The 14,887-nt window shown below is 48.1% G+C and overlaps 6 protein-coding genes across 6 annotated transcripts, besides 24 other annotated features; all 6 read right to left on the bottom strand.

The window, feature by feature from the left end:
* Tc00.1047053511753.9 (hypothetical protein, conserved) lies at window positions 1–905 on the bottom strand (the record flags this gene model as incomplete). The annotated part of the gene is made up of 1 exon (XM_807815.1): window positions 1–905. A coding segment is annotated over one exon (905 nt), but the record flags the coding sequence as incomplete, so codon positions are not given.
* Window positions 1–14,887: part of a sequence feature (heterozygous, Esmeraldo-like haplotype) that runs on past the window's edge.
* Tc00.1047053511753.20 (class I nuclease-like protein, putative) lies at window positions 1,246–2,247 on the bottom strand (the record flags this gene model as incomplete). The annotated part of the gene is made up of 1 exon (XM_807801.1): window positions 1,246–2,247. One exon carries the CDS (start codon window positions 2,245–2,247, stop codon window positions 1,246–1,248), a length of 1,002 nt encoding a protein of 333 aa, XP_812894.1.
* Window positions 2,253–2,333: a sequence feature (T-rich).
* Window positions 2,534–2,588: a microsatellite.
* Window positions 2,759–2,786: a sequence feature (AT_rich).
* On the bottom strand, window positions 2,819–6,058 carry Tc00.1047053511753.30 (kinesin, putative; the record flags this gene model as incomplete). The annotated part of the gene is made up of 1 exon (XM_807802.1): window positions 2,819–6,058. The coding sequence occupies one exon, from the start codon at window positions 6,056–6,058 to the stop codon at window positions 2,819–2,821; it is 3,240 nt and encodes a 1,079-aa protein (XP_812895.1).
* Window positions 6,058–6,110: a sequence feature (T-rich).
* Window positions 6,429–6,456: a sequence feature (AT_rich).
* Tc00.1047053511753.40 (hypothetical protein, conserved) lies at window positions 6,570–8,009 on the bottom strand (the record flags this gene model as incomplete). Its single annotated transcript, XM_807803.1, has 1 exon — window positions 6,570–8,009. One exon carries the CDS (start codon window positions 8,007–8,009, stop codon window positions 6,570–6,572), a length of 1,440 nt encoding a protein of 479 aa, XP_812896.1.
* Window positions 8,155–8,181: a microsatellite.
* Window positions 8,331–8,365: a microsatellite.
* Window positions 8,630–9,970, bottom strand: Tc00.1047053511753.50 (hypothetical protein, conserved; the record flags this gene model as incomplete). Its single annotated transcript, XM_807804.1, has 1 exon — window positions 8,630–9,970. One exon carries the CDS (start codon window positions 9,968–9,970, stop codon window positions 8,630–8,632), a length of 1,341 nt encoding a protein of 446 aa, XP_812897.1.
* Window positions 10,280–10,314: a microsatellite.
* Window positions 10,762–10,794: a sequence feature (A-rich).
* Window positions 10,833–10,855: a microsatellite.
* Window positions 10,980–11,010: a microsatellite.
* Window positions 11,196–11,218: a sequence feature (AT_rich).
* Window positions 11,350–11,404: a microsatellite.
* Window positions 11,490–11,526: a microsatellite.
* Window positions 11,627–11,678: a sequence feature (T-rich).
* Window positions 11,766–11,801: a microsatellite.
* Window positions 12,224–12,277: a microsatellite.
* Window positions 12,371–12,420: a sequence feature (T-rich).
* Tc00.1047053511753.60 (ESAG8-associated protein, putative) lies at window positions 12,789–14,474 on the bottom strand (the record flags this gene model as incomplete). Its single annotated transcript, XM_807805.1, has 1 exon — window positions 12,789–14,474. The coding sequence occupies one exon, from the start codon at window positions 14,472–14,474 to the stop codon at window positions 12,789–12,791; it is 1,686 nt and encodes a 561-aa protein (XP_812898.1).
* Window positions 14,485–14,523: a sequence feature (CT-rich).
* Window positions 14,524–14,546: a microsatellite.
* Window positions 14,547–14,572: a sequence feature (CT-rich).
* Window positions 14,576–14,643: a microsatellite.
* Window positions 14,831–14,865: a sequence feature (AT_rich).

Here is a 14,887-nt window from a genome sequence, read left to right on the forward strand (position 1 = left end):
CCTGCAACGGTAACACAAATGGTATCAGCTCGTGTAATATTCAACTCGGGTTGACAAAGAGCAATCTGACGAACCATCTGAGACGCCAAATGCGCCACGCCTATGGAGTGCTCAAAGCGTGTATGTGTTGCGCCTGGATAGAGAAATACGGTGGTGCCAAGCTGCTTCAGCGAACGAAGACGTTGAAACTCAAGCGTGTCAACTATACGAATCGCAATAGTTGGAAGAAAGACGTACTCATGCACACGATCCTGAATGTGCTTTCCCGGTGTGTCGTTAGTGCCGACCAAAGGCAAACAAAAGGACAACTCCCCCGAGCAGTCAACAGCCGTGCGTGGAGCATCATCCTCCGCAAGGGAGCTCGCCGTCCCAACGTTATATGAGACCTTACCGGCCCGGGCGTCCAAAAGCGCATCAGGTGGAGAAGCTGAATGAAAAATATCCCGTACACTTTTCTCCGCGTAACAAGGAGAAGCGTTGGCTGAACGAAAAAGGCACTGTTCATCCTCCGCATTAGCATTAGACAATGCCGTGGAATCAGCAATAGGCTTAGCGGCAGTAGAAGTAGAAGTGGATAGGGAAGGAGCCCAGGCACAATGCCCCTGTGTTTCTCCCTTACCTTCACCTTGACTCGGCCATTTTGCTGCGCCACTTAACTTCAGTGTATATGAGGCGCCGCCCTTAAGATGAAAAGTTCCCTCCGCATCCGGAAAAACATGAGATCTTCCACCGAAGCACTCACAAAGGCCTGCCAGGCCTTGTGGAAATAAAGCCTGCACCTGGCTCAGTGTCATGACACACGGCACCGGCTTCCCATCAACAAACGCCACGCCATCCATCACTGAACAACAGAGGACTGACAGAGACAATAAGAAAAAGAAAAGTACTAGTCGTGGAAGCAGCATCCGGGGTAGTAAAAAATCGTGTAAGTGCACAAATGCGCAAATAGGAGGGGAGCCAGCACCCCTCCAACGTCAAGCAAAGCCATTAGTTCCTGAGCAGCCATGAAGAGACATCAGTTCCTCCCCAGTTGCTGGAACAGGCTAAGAAAAAAAAAAAAAAAAAATCATTTATCCTCTGAAGCACAAATATTTTTAAAAAAATCCCTAAGCAAAAAAAAGCACAAAGAAATTACATACGCTAAGCAAAATGCCAAGACAAATTGAAGAAAAAAAAAAAAAAGAAACTTGCACCTGGACAACATCAAAATGCAAGTCAAGAACAAATATGGCCCTGTTCACAAACTTACCCATTGATGCAGCCAAACAGTGATTCCAATTGGCGATCAACAAAGACGGACCTTACTAAAGAATAAAACCCGCACAATCGAGCAGATTTTGCTTCCAAAACCTTTCCTTTTTGAGTCTTGTCGAGCAGCTGGTTAAGTACATTGGCCAATCGATACCCCGCAAGTACCACACGGGACTCGGCTGCCGCCCTGCATTTCTCAAGATACTCGTCAGTGATTTTCGCACCGTCCACAAATCCGGGGTAGGCAACTTGCACCGCAATATCGTAGCTCTCCATCGCCATCTGAGTCGTGTTTGTCTCATTCTTCACTTCCGCCGGAAACTTGTAGGTGTCCTCCAGTCGGTCGGCAAACTCCCTCAACTTCGCGTAATGCCATCTGTCCAAAGGTCGTCTTGGATTTTTAACATCACCCTGGCAAATGGAATCCCACAGTGAGTGCAATGCCATCATTTTACCATGAACAATAACTGTCTCCGCGTTGCCACCCCTGTCGCCGTGTGGATATTCGGGAGAAAACAACTCCACTGCGTGCAGAGGTTGGTGGATATCACCAAGGAAGTGAGCAATATTCACAATGGCAAAACTCATAATATATGGGACCAGATCTTGCTTCATCAGCGTCCTCTTCAAGCTTTCAATAACGGTCTTCAAATTTTCCGTATTCACGGGATTCTTCTTGATGTTAATGTTTTGCGGATTGTACGGTGTGTCAATATAATGCCAATCTTCCATGACAAAAAGCCCCAATTTCTTGATATCGTCGGCCCAGCACCCACTCTCCACAAAATCAGTCGTATGAGGGAATGGCCCGCTGGCGCTGAGGTTGACTGCTGCCTCCTCCACTATTAGAGCCACCTCGGGGTGCAGCCGGCGTCTGGCGATCTCATTCACCAACATGTGCCCGTTGCACCACCACGCGTCTGCTGACAATGAAAAAAGCCAAAAGCAAATGAGTACAGTGAAAAGCATTATTGAATTTGGGTATTTGGTGGGCATTGGGATTTTCTTTTCTTTCCTTTTCCGCTCTTCTTCTCTATTTTTTTTATTTGGCTTTTGATTTTATTTTTTTTTTTGTTCCTTCCGACGTTTTTGTGGAATGGTGTTTGATGATCTTGTGCCCCGTCCATACAGTAAAGCAAGTAAGAGAAAGTGAGAGAGAAAGACACAAGTGAAAAAAAAAAAAAAAAGAGGAAGAGGAGGGAGGAACCGTATTTGGAGCGGTTCCCCCACCCCCCATTTGGTGGGGGCGCGACTCTGTTCAATTGAAGCAATTCTTCCCATGCAACGGCAACGGCAAGAGGACAACAACAACACAACAACAACAAAAAAAAAAAAAAACGGAAGAAGACCCGCCCAAATCGGCTTCTCCCGTTACGATGGTTACGCCAATAACGAGTCCACACGAAAATAACAGATGATTTTTTGCACCCTCTGTTGCAAAAGGGGAACATATTTTTTGAACACTAAAAGGAATGTGGGACTTGCTGCAAAAAGAAATGGGGGGTACAAAAAAAAAAAAAAAAAACTTTTTTTTTCCTTAGCTATTTCTACAGGAGCAACAAAGTCTTTAGTGACGCTCGGTGACACCGAAAGTCGTTGCCGGGACAAAGTTTTCGTCATATACAAGATTCATCTGCTGAAACAAAATCCACACCTTCGTGATGCGAAGAATATCCATGTCATTTAGCCCGATAAACCGAAGCTCCCCCTTGGTGAGGTACACCGCCCCCTTCTCGTTCACCGCGGGGGGGTGGATGCCGCCAAGAATCTTGTATGCCTTTGTCGCATCGTTGCCGCACTGTTCCAGTACACCCAGCGTCCTCATCGCAATCCGTTTTACGCGCTTCTTGAGCAAAATGTACTGTGAGGGGTAGATGTAGTTCATCTCACATAGGCTAGCCTCGAAGCAGTTGAGCTGCTCAAAGTGTGCCTCCTTTGTGATGTCAAGCTTTCCTCCCCACACGGGGTCCACGCGCACCAAGTTGGACAAGCCAACAATCCACGCCTCAAAGTCAGGCAGGGAGCCGGCGACAATGTCGACAGTGCGGCCACCGCTCTTAAGCCCCAAAGTAAAGCTGCGGTAGAAACTGGGGTCAGTCGATGCGACGGGGTGGCGTTTGAAGACTTTGCTGAAGCACCCGAGCTGAATGAAGCTCACATCGTCAAGGTCTATGGATGAACGTTCTGCTGTAATTTTTGACTCCGGTTCCGTCCAAACCAATTTCCGTGAGTTTTGTGAGATTGTAACCCAAAAGTAACGAAAATGTGGTCTCCCACTGCGTCCGTGCTTCAACATCACAGTACCACCGCGTAGAAACCGGATAAGGTCATGCACAAGCGTTGGGGAGTCGTATACACGCATTAGGTATTCATTATCCCGTACATCGCGTTTTCGAGTCCTTTCCAAAGATTGTGCCTCTTCATCATTCGTACTTTCTTCTTTGTTTTGCCCGGGTTGTTTCCCTGCTCTTTCTTCGTCTTCCCCCTTCTTTTCCTCGTCATAGCAGTTGTCGTCCGTGTCATCCCCATTTGCGTCAGCCATGCTTCCATCCCTTCTCTGCAAAATAAATTCACCTTCCAAGTTTGCTGTTTGCTGTAGACCATTCCATTCCGGTTGCTTAAAAGTCCCTTGCGCCTTTGTGTCCCCTAATGCATCGTACTGATCCTTTATTGGCGTATTGGGTCCCTCACTACTCGAAAAGGACCTCGAATCACCACGAAGCATACGATTCTCCTCACGGTGGTGAGAGTTTTCCTCGTCACTTTCATCGGAGGAGAGAAACGTGACGTTGTGGTACGCACTCGGCTCGCACACCTCAGCTTTACTTGACGGTGTTGTCACCAAGGGCGGGTATAGACGTTCCCCGCTACGCAGGAGACTACTGAAACCATCAATATCGTTCCATGAGAACTTCTTTTCCGCGTGGCTTACTCCGTCTGCAATGTCGACGGAGCGATCAATGATAAAGTCAATAATGTCGTAAACCAACGTGCCATCCATGATGATGGAGGAACTGAAAAGCTTCGCTCGGCGCACTTGGGAGCGTTGTCGTTGCGTAGCACCCAACCACTGGGCATATAAATCTTGAAGGCGGTTCAACTCTGTCGCATGGGAGTGGAAGTTCTCCACCAATAACTGGACGGAGTCGTCTTTGAGCGTTTCCCCCGTTGTCAACTCCTCCGTACTTTCATTGGTGTCTTCCACTAAAGGAGAAGTAAATGCCGCCTCCATTTCTTCCGCGTGCCTCTCCGTCTCTTTCAAAGCAATATTTAATTTCTCTACTTTCGCTTGCATTTTTAAACGCGTCTTCTTGGCCTTCTTGGCCCCTATAAGTTTTTTCTCCTGCTCCTCCGCCTGTTCCTCCTTGTTTCGCTTGGCATCTTTTTTCTCCTTCTTTATGGCGTGCGACACGGCTTCGTACTCATCAATCATCTGGTTCATCTTGTCCGCAAACGCATGTACCCTCTCCATCTGCTTCGCCCGTATCTCCGCTTCCATGGCTCGCATGCATTCTTCCTCCTTACGCGCTACGATGCTGGATGCGTCTCTCTGCAGCAAGTCGATGGATGCTCTTCGAGCCTCATCCACACCAATGTTCTTCACATAGGCCATGAAAAGAGGGCGCATTGGTTGGTAATAACACTCCGCACCTGCAATTCGCAACTCTGCAGTGAGTTCCTCCTGCTGCCGAAGCGATCGAATATAACTCTCCTCGTCCTCCTGACTAAGAAAAAAAGTCGGACTGCCCGCCTTCAAACCCTTCACGCGGTCACAAAAACGCAACGTCCCCCTTGACTCCTGCGCGCTCACGCTGGGTGGAGAAATTTGGCCAATAAGAAGAAGACGCGAATTCCTATCGACAAATAATGGCTTGAGGAGTCTCGTCAGCTTTGACTCCCGGAACGGGATGTGGTTACTCTCCATGTACATGGCATTAATGGTCGTTCCGAGAGCTGCGAGTGACTTGTTGATAGCCTGTGCCTCCACCATGGCCTGCCCCTCCACACCTGTGCGCTTCACCCGCTCGCTACCTGCCAAATCCACCAGCACAATGCGAGATCGCACAAGTCCCTTGATGTCGCCACTAATAGGGATTCCACTCGCGTCTAACAGTTGTTCTCGTGCTGGAGGCTCTGGGGATGCGTTGAGGGGCATCTGAAAAATATCAATAAAGAACAGGGCGTGCGAGCGTGAGCTGCAGTCATTTATTTTTGTGGATGTAACAGAACGGTATGAGTTGGCCATATTAAATGTCTGCATCACGTCTTCCACTGTCCGTAACTCAATAATGTTGACACCCGGGGTCAATGTCCCTTCGGGTGTCTCGCGAAGTTTTACCTTCTTTCGCTTGGAAAGAAGATCCATGACGTCATCTACATAGATCTCGACCGCGGAAATGAAAACGAGAAGGTGTCGTTCCCTCTTCACAGCCTCCCTATAAGCAAATATATCGTGAAAAACACGAGGAAAGATACCGGACTCCTCCGTCAGATCGCCACTAGACAAGGAACCAAGAATGGTGTACGTTTTGCCACTGCCTGTTTGACCGTATGTGAGAACAGTCACGTTGGCGCCCTGCAACGCGTCATCCACAAGCTCCTGCACCGACTGCGTGTACAATTGACACTGATCATCACCGCCGTCAAAAACGTCATCAAATTGAAATGTTGACGGCGCACCCATACTTTCCTCGTCCTTGATAATGACAGTCCGCCCGTCGTCAGCCTTGTGAGCGCAGAGGGGATCAAAGCGCTCCTTCTGTAAGGGAGGACGAATGCGAATCGCCACATTTATCCTCTGCTCCATTATTTATTTATTTTTATTTTTTTTTTCGCTTCTTTTTAACTTTTTTTTCCTTCCCCACAATCCCCGCTTCCACTAATGCCCTTTTGCTTGACTTTGTGTATGGGCCACAGCCGTACCGCATGCAATTAAATACCTGCGTATATTCGCCCGCGGCAAGTCGGCTGCTGTGAAAAGTTGGCCCAATTCACTTCTTCCTCCACACACACACAAAAAAAAAAAAAGGAGAAAAACGGTGTACGATGATGACGCAACACACAAGGCGCAAGAATGCAGAATACCGCACGCAGATCCAGGCATAATGTACAAATGCACATACAGGAAACAAGAAAAACAAAGGCACCTCTGTGACGCTACACACACAAACACACACAAAAAAAAAAAATAATAATAAATAAAAAGTGAAAAGCAAAAATATAATTATGCGCAACGGGGAGTGTTAGCCAAAAGGACATTCATTCCCCATCACCGTCTCTGCAAGAAACCTCTTTTAGCTGTGAAGATTTGATTGAAGCTACACGCTTCCGTTGCGCAGCTCTGCAATGCGCTCTTGCGCGAGATCGAGCTCGTCTGCGTTGATCAAAACAGCAGTTAACGTCACATTTTGATAACTTTCCTTTATTTTCACCTCCACGCCGGTGGCTGCACGGCCTTTTTTCACACAGAGGCCAGCCCTCTCCGCGACTGTGGCATGGATCCATGTCGGCGAAGTGTAATTCATCATGTGGGCCAGCAGGGCAAGCTGCGTCGTTGCACGTGAACCCAAAAACTGATTCCGTTGAAGCCCAATGCACTCAGGCCTGTACGTGATAACGTCCAGCAACGAGTCCCGTTCACAAACAAACTCCGCATTCACGACGACGATTGACTTCGCCTTCTCAGTGGCGGAGTTGACACCACTCACAGCGTTCCGTTCCACCCCCATCAGTTGGTGCGGCGGCAGTTCAACACCGACAGCCGCGTCCTGCAGGGACCATCCACTCCTCTCAATAACTCCCGCGTCAATCCAAAGATTGCTGGGGCTGTCAGTCATCTGCTGCTGTCGTTCATAAAAACAATGATGTTCGTGGCAGGTCCGTCGCGTCGTGTTCGGCTCGCAAAATTTTGTTGGCGTTGAATGCGTCTTCTCCGGGTTTCGCTTCATCTCCAAAAACGCCTCGGCAAGCCTTGCTGAAAAGTCCAACGAAACGTCATGCACCCCATCCTCGGTGAGGCACTGGTGCCGTCGAAACGGTGTACATGACAGAGAGTCGAAGCGTGAGGCATCGTTGGTTTGCTCCGCATTAATAAGCCAACGTGAACTTCGTCCAACGTACAGCGGTGTGGCGTTCGGGGTGATGGTGACCCCCCTCCATCGCCTCTCCAGTCCCTCCCCCTCTATCCAGTACGGGGATCCAAATTTAAGAGGGAAACAACCCTTCCCGAGACTGTGATTATCACCGCAAGACGCTGTAAGTGATGAGAGGCGTGAAGGAGCCGCCAATGACACCTTTCCCATCAAGAACCCGATGAGATCTCCAGACTCACTTATGGGAAGTTCGTAAGAGACGCATGTGCAGGAGTCCACCGCGGAGCATATAGGCGTGCTGGAAGCATTGACAAAAGAAAAACCGAAAACGCTTACAGATCCCCTTCCGTTGGCAAAATAAACACTTTCCAACTGTTTCGTTCCACTCTTAGTTGTCATCCGCGTCCCATCCATAACAGGGGTACGGAAAGGCATATGTGACGACTGCCTCTCACGGAGCAGCGCGTTAGCCAAGAAGCCGACCACCCGTGTCGGAATCCAAAATGGGGATAGCTCTTCTGTGACGCGTCCCTCTGAGGAACTGGCAGAAGCATCAGCGGCTTCCACACCGTTATGCCACTCACGCATTGCACGCATAACTGCCCAGTCCACCGCTGTCGGCAAAAGAGAATTACTGATCGACAGGCGGGGCTGCCGAAAAGTCATTTTTTTTTTTCTCTCTTTTTTTTCCTCCCTCTTTTCTTCCCTTTCACCCTCTTTCACCTTCGCACTGCCCCTGCACCCCGCTGGGTGTCTTCGAAGGAAAAAAGAAAGAAAGACAGGAAATTGGTTGTGTGCATCGGGCAATATTAAAAAAAAAAAGAAAAAAATAAAAAAATTTAACCAGAGCGCAGGGTAGCGTCAAGATCAAAAGTAAATCCGTTCAAAAAGAAGTCACACGTATACACACAAACGCAGATTTCACTCCGCTCCCCTCCAACAATAACAAATGCAAAATTTTATTTACAACACAACTGTTTGTAGTGCAAAAAAAAAAAAAAAAAAAAAAAAAAAAGAAAGAAGATGGCGTAGGGAAACTATACATCCCGCTCCTTCTCCGTCCCTTCCTTCCCATGTGACGCACGCATCCCTCTTCTCAGATAATTGTACATAATATGCAGCAAACCTACATCGCAGGACGGCCCATGCCAATTGTATTTCTTTGAATTCAAAACTCTTTTTTTTTTCTTTTTTTTTTCTCTCATATCGTTATCGTTCCCAGCCTCGCACGTTTCGATTATCCTGCGGCGTCTCATAGAAAGAGAGACGCCCTTTCGCTCTTTTTGTTAGAGATAATCATAAACGATCGCGTTGCCGTCATCACCGGCCGCCACCAAATGCTCGGGGCTGGCAAAAATTTCCCGCACGGCTGCTGCGTTGGCTCCAAGGCCGTAACAGCACTTCCCCGTCACGGTGTCATGCACAAGCAGCCAGCCGTTTCCTCCACCCGAGAGCACCAGCGGTCCAAATGTTTCAAGCGAGTAGATAAAGTCGCGGTGGTCCGTGAAGCGGTGTACCGTCGAAAAGTTTGCACGGGGGTCCAAAGTAAGTATAATTTTATCTGCGCCCGCAGTGACTAAGTACGGTGTCTCGTCAATGGAGCGGATGCCACTCACGACGCCACCCGGGTGTAAGACATCTTGAAAGATGGGCTTGCTTCCCAAGCGAGGGAAGTCAAGGACAGTAACAACGCCTCCCTGATCGCCAATGACGGAAAGGAGGCCCACACTCGTGTGGAGCAGATGCCATAGGGACCCAATTTGCCCACGTTTGGTGGCCATTGTCGCGAGACAGTCACCGGTTTCAAGATCCCACACCTTCGCAGTGCCTTGACGATCTCCCGAGAGCACTTGCGCTCCACACCAGGAAAACATCATCACAGGTGCCTTATGGCCAGCTAGCGTCGACAGACAACGTCCGCCCCCGCCACAATCCCAAAGGCGCATAGTACGATCATAACTGCTACTGATGGCAATTTTACTTGAATCGTTAACCTCCACTTGACTGATGCTGCCTGTATGGCCCAGAAGGTCGCTGCAGCGCACCGGTCCCGTGGCCTCCCAAAGACACAGTTTACTGTCCATCCCACCGGAGATGATCTGACCAGTGTTTTGAAGGAACTTACAACATGTCACCCACTCGGTGTGCCCATAATTTTTGGTGTAAAGATTTTTCTTTTCTTTCCCTGTCTTGATATCAAAAACTTTGAGTCCATGATCCGCAGAGCCCACCACGCACAGTTTATTCCTAATATGAACATCCATGCAAAGCAGATTTCGATCGCTGGCATTAAAGCAGCGACCAGTTGCATCCACAGGGCCGCTTTGCCAGCTTCGCGGCACGCCAGATGCGTTGAATGCCGTCTTAAACCGTGCGTACTCGCCACCCGCTCCTGATGAGGGGGGCGGACGTTGAGTCACGGCACCGCCGTACACGTCCTCCATCAGACTCTCCATCTCGGAAGCAATCTGACGACCGCGCGCACCTCGCGGATTTGTTCCGTCGTTCTTATGCAATTCACGCACTACGGCACTCGGCCTGCTGACACCAGGACGTGCCACTCCGCCTGCAGTTCCCTGCAGCCGCCCACCGAGTCCTCGGGAGGGGCTTGTCGTGCGACGCTGCATTGACAAAGACAAAAAGAAATAATATACAAATCCTGTTTTTGCTTCCTTCCCTCCTTATGCCTCGCCTTCAGACTCGCTTCCGCAACGATCTTCTTCCGCCCCCCTCAACTTCAGTCTTTGTAATGTGTTGTCTTCCCCCAAATTGTTTTTTTTTTTTTTTTCTCATCGTCGGCGTTGACGATCCGGTCGAGAAGTTAAGAACAAAAAACAAGGCGCAGCATCACTGGGTACTCGCTGCCCCCCCCAACAAACACACCGAGTCTTCCCAGGCAGGGGAGACATCCCGACAAGACCGCATCGCCTCCACCCAAAAAAAGAAAAAAAAGAAAAAAAGAAAGAAATAAGGCTGTGAAAATTTGTGTAACTTCTGTGCTCATTAATCCTTCAAAGTTGGCCCTCAATCGGCTACAAAATGGCCAGCAATCCGTTACCGCCGTCCCCCAGTCGCCACAAGCATTGGGGTCTCAACGCCTCGTGCATCATCGCCGCGGTATTCCAGTACGCAAACACTCCCTCACTCACCATGCTCCTCGCAGACGTCATGGACGAATGACAGTGCTCCTCGTGTGCAGAAGGAGTAAATGAAGATTCATCCCACTTCACCCCGAAGAAGACAAAAGAAGAAGGCCATGGGGCAGGAGGAGAAGGGGGGGGGGGGGGGGAACATAAATATCACTTTTCCAAGAAAAAAAAAACTGCAAGGCGCAGGTGCTTCTTCTTGAAATCACCAAAAGCACCGCCCAACCCTCATTTGCATGCACGCCTTGAAAGCAGCGGCATCCACCAAGCAGAAAAAAAAAGGAAGAAAAAAAAGAAAAACAAAATTATTACCACCAAAAGCTGCCAAAAGAAAAAAAAGCAGATATACATATATATATATATATAAGGGACATCAATGGCACGGACGAAGGAGTGCATTGTAAAAAAAAAAAAAAAAGGTGCGAGAGAAGCATCACTGCCTCCGCAGCGGTGGTGCTCACTTCTCTTCGTTCCCCCAACCATTAAAGCCTTTTATTTTCCTTCTTTTTTTTTTTTTTTTTGCCTCTTCTTCTCATGGCACGGCCCTCTCAGTCCTCTGGCAGCGTCGCTAACGCGTGTCCGCCCGGTGTGCATTGGCCGTGGCGGTGCCGACGAGAAGAGGGAGAAAAAAAAAAAAGAAAGAAAGCTTGAAATGTATTACCATCTAAAATAGAAAAAAAAAAAAAAAAAGCTGCCGCCCCATCAGAAATAAAAATAAAATAAAAAAAAGGGTGGGGTGGGTAGGGGCAGTCAGGTGAATTTTTTAAAAAAGCCAACAGGAACAACAACATGTATATTTCAAAGAAACAATCGCAGTCTTCCTTTTTTCATTTCCTTCTCTGCTTCATTCTTTCCTTTTTTATTTATTATTTATCATATATACATGTACATACAGATATACATGTATCTACATATCCCATTGTTTCTCTGCCAATTCATATATATATATGCATGTTTGTCTGTTAGTTGGCTTGTTTCTTGAAATGTGTGCATCTAACAAAAAAATAAAAATAAAAAAATAAAAATAAAAATAAAAAACATCCATGATACTAATAACAACAACAACAACAACCGAGTGTATGTGTTCGTGTAAATGAAGGGAGTTTCCAAACGGTAAAATGTCCATGGCTGCCATCGTTATTTTGTTTCTTTCCTTTTTTTTTTTTTTTTGTTGTTGTTGTTGTTTCTTCAACTTCATTCATCGCAGGCCTAAAAAAAAGAAAAAAAAAAAAACCATAACAACGGCTGCTGCAATGGACAGCCCTTCCTCTCCTTCCTCTCTCTCTCTCTCTCTCTCTCTCTCTCTCTCTCTATACACAAATACTGAGGAATATATTTTTTTTATTTTGTGTCCACCGTTTACTTCATAGATATATAGATATAGATATACAGGTAGATATTTGTTGTGCGTGCATGTATGCCTGTGGTGTAATCGAACGCCGCGGTTAATAAACAAAAAAAAGGGGGCGGGGGGAATTTTAGCAAAAAAAAAAAAAAAACAGCAGCGTTTCGTTACAACCAAAATAAAAAGAATGCACGCAAACACGCGCAGAGTCCCTCCCCTCCTCCGTGACTTACTCGCCTGAAGGAGTGGCGGTGGAGAACAACTTCTACAGTGGCCGGCAGCATTCATGCCTGGCGGGGCATCGCGTCGTCCACGTGGCGCGCGGTCGGGTGGCGACAACACGGCGCAATCCCCGGCGATGCCTTCGACACACAGAGCCACACACACACAAAAAAAAAAAAAAAAGAAATAAAAAAACAATAATAATATTAAAAAAAAAAAAAGCAATGTCATAATTCACATGTTTTATTTCATTTCAGAAGGAGAAGACAAACAGAACAACTACACACAAGTGCAGCTGCCCGTAAGGCTCTCAATCTCGTATTTTTTACTGTTTTTTTTTTTGTTGTTGTTGTTGTTTTTATTTCCCCCTCAATTCCATGGGAAGCACGCACGCGTACAATTTTGTTCCACGAGCTCATTTTTATTTTATGTTCTCCCTGTGTGTTTCTCTTGTTGCTTCCGTCCCACCGCCCCCTCCCCCTTTGCCCGTCGTCGAAGTTCTCTCTAAGGATTCAAAACAAAACATTACCTCCCTTGTGGTAATTATTTCTTACCTTTCTTGTGGAGTTCCGTCGTGCGGCTTTTTTCTTTTCTTTTCTCCCCTCCTTCGCTCTATGATGCAGCGGGTCCCTGGGGACATACGGCATTCAAACCAGCCCTCTTTCCATCCCCTTTTTTAGTTCCTTCTTTCTGCATGCAATACTTCTGTGAACGTGGACGAGTGACTCCCTGCTACTCGCCGCTGGTAATCCCCTTCAGGAAGACTTTCGTCCGCAAATTAAACTGCAGCATACGCAACAGCCTGGATACGTTCGGTTGGCTGCTTGTGCCCTCCTGCGGCTGGATGTTATAGTAAACAATACAGATGCTTCGATCAAACGTGTAGCAGACGTCCACAAGTTCAAACGGTAGGTTGAGGAAGCGGAACTGCTTGCGACATTCCACAATGGCGTTATTACACGCTTTTGTCAGCTCCTGCAATCGCGCGGCATCTGCAGCGATATGCTCGCCCACCTCACGAATGATGGTGCCGTCGTAGAGCGCCGACCTCTGCACCGGTCCGGAGGTCGTGTTGGCATCACCGTGGTGACGCTGCAAATACACACAGACACCGGCATCCTCGTAGGCGACATTGTCGTATGGACTACGACTGCTTTTGATCGCCGCAAGATAGCGGCGTCCTATCACGGGCAAAGGCTGAGGGGAATCCACCTGAAGGCGCATAACAACTCCTCGCGCAAACTCCAGGATGACGTAGTCACAGTGTTGATGAACGGGCAAGGACCTCCTGGTGAGTGGGGCCGGAGCAGCTGCGGGCGGCGCTACCACCTTCACTGACTTCACAGCTGTCGGCGTTGGTCGCAAGGAGGGCGCAAGTGGTGCCGGACTGATGGGGTCAAACGCAGAAGAAGAGACGCTTCCCTTGCCACCTGTGGTGGAATCATTCACCTTGGCACCAGTCTTCCCCTCGGATGTTGCAGGACGAAGAAGAAGGTGTAACTTGTCGATGGGAACTCGACGCCCACCCACGGCAATAAGAGAGGCTGTCTTGCCCATGACTCGTGTCACGTTCTGACGCCTTTCGTGGCGAGGGTACGCCGGCGGCGGGCCACTGTGCTGCACAGCATGATGTTGGGGTGCGGGATGCGCATTGCCGTGCATAAACGCAGAAGCTGGGAAAGCTTTCTGCCCCTCCACCGGCCGCTGCTGTGAAGGATCCTCCTGCGATGGGCGCAAGTCCAGCTGACGCGGTACGACGCTGCGGGGTGCCTCAGATACGCAAGGCTTCTTAATTGTCTGCACCTCTTTCACGCTGTCATCATCGTCACTCTCCAGTAAGACGCTTCTTGGCAACAGAGTTGACTCAACGCTGACATTCGGGGTGGAGACGGGTAGCGGAAGAGAGAAGGATTCATGAAAGAGCTCACACAGCTTGCCCTGCCGAAAACAAGGGGTTGCGGCAGTATGTGCGGCATTCGTGGTGGCACCAGCACCAGCACCGTCCCACCGCTTCACTGGGGTAATGAAGAAATTGCTTTCCTTCAGGTCCCCCGCATCGCTCTCCGTTATCAGGGAGATATCGGCGATATTCGTATTGGTGGAAAACAGTGCGCTGACACCCCGTGGTCCCGCGGCACATTTATTTCCAGGAGTTAACCCCGTGTGATGTGCACGCTGGCGGTTTGTGACGGGTGTGCAGCAGCAGCTATTCAGTGAATTGTTGAGAAGTTGTGTGATGCCGCCGTTCTTCCAGCCGCTCTTGCAGCCACTTCCGCCCTCATTTTGGCTCTTTCCAAAAAGAGCAGGAGGGATATTCTCCTTATTTTCGTGGCCCAAGACATTTGTGTTTGTGATTTCCTGCAAAAAAGGTGAAAATGGGCTAAAGCACGATGTCGATTGCTGATGCGTTACCTCCATTTCAACCACTCTTCTCTGATTCCTTCCTTCCTTCTTCTTCTTCTTCTTCTTGTTGTTGTTGTTGTTGTTGTTTCCCCGTCTTTTCCTCTCACTCCTTCCTGTATGTATATATTTGTATATATTTGTATATATGTATGCTTATGTATTACTTGTATGTATATATATATATGTGTGATCTAGCCGGCTATCTATCTATTGATCTATCTTTCACTCTCTGGATATGTCAGGTCCCGTGATGTTTATGCTACAGCCAAATACCAGGCAAAAACCAAAAACCAAAAAAAAAAGAGAGAGAGAGAGAGACCAGGTGTTACAATCCAGTAAAGCAAACCGTGAAAAACAGCAACACATAAATGAATTAATTTAATAAAAAAAAAAAATAAATAAAAAACAACAATTGATGTTTAATGCGC

This window comes from Trypanosoma cruzi, genomic scaffold, assembly GCF_000209065.1.
Source record: "Trypanosoma cruzi strain CL Brener 1047053517161 genomic scaffold, whole genome shotgun sequence".
In the NCBI taxonomy this organism is placed as follows: Eukaryota; Euglenozoa; class Kinetoplastea; order Trypanosomatida; family Trypanosomatidae; genus Trypanosoma; species Trypanosoma cruzi.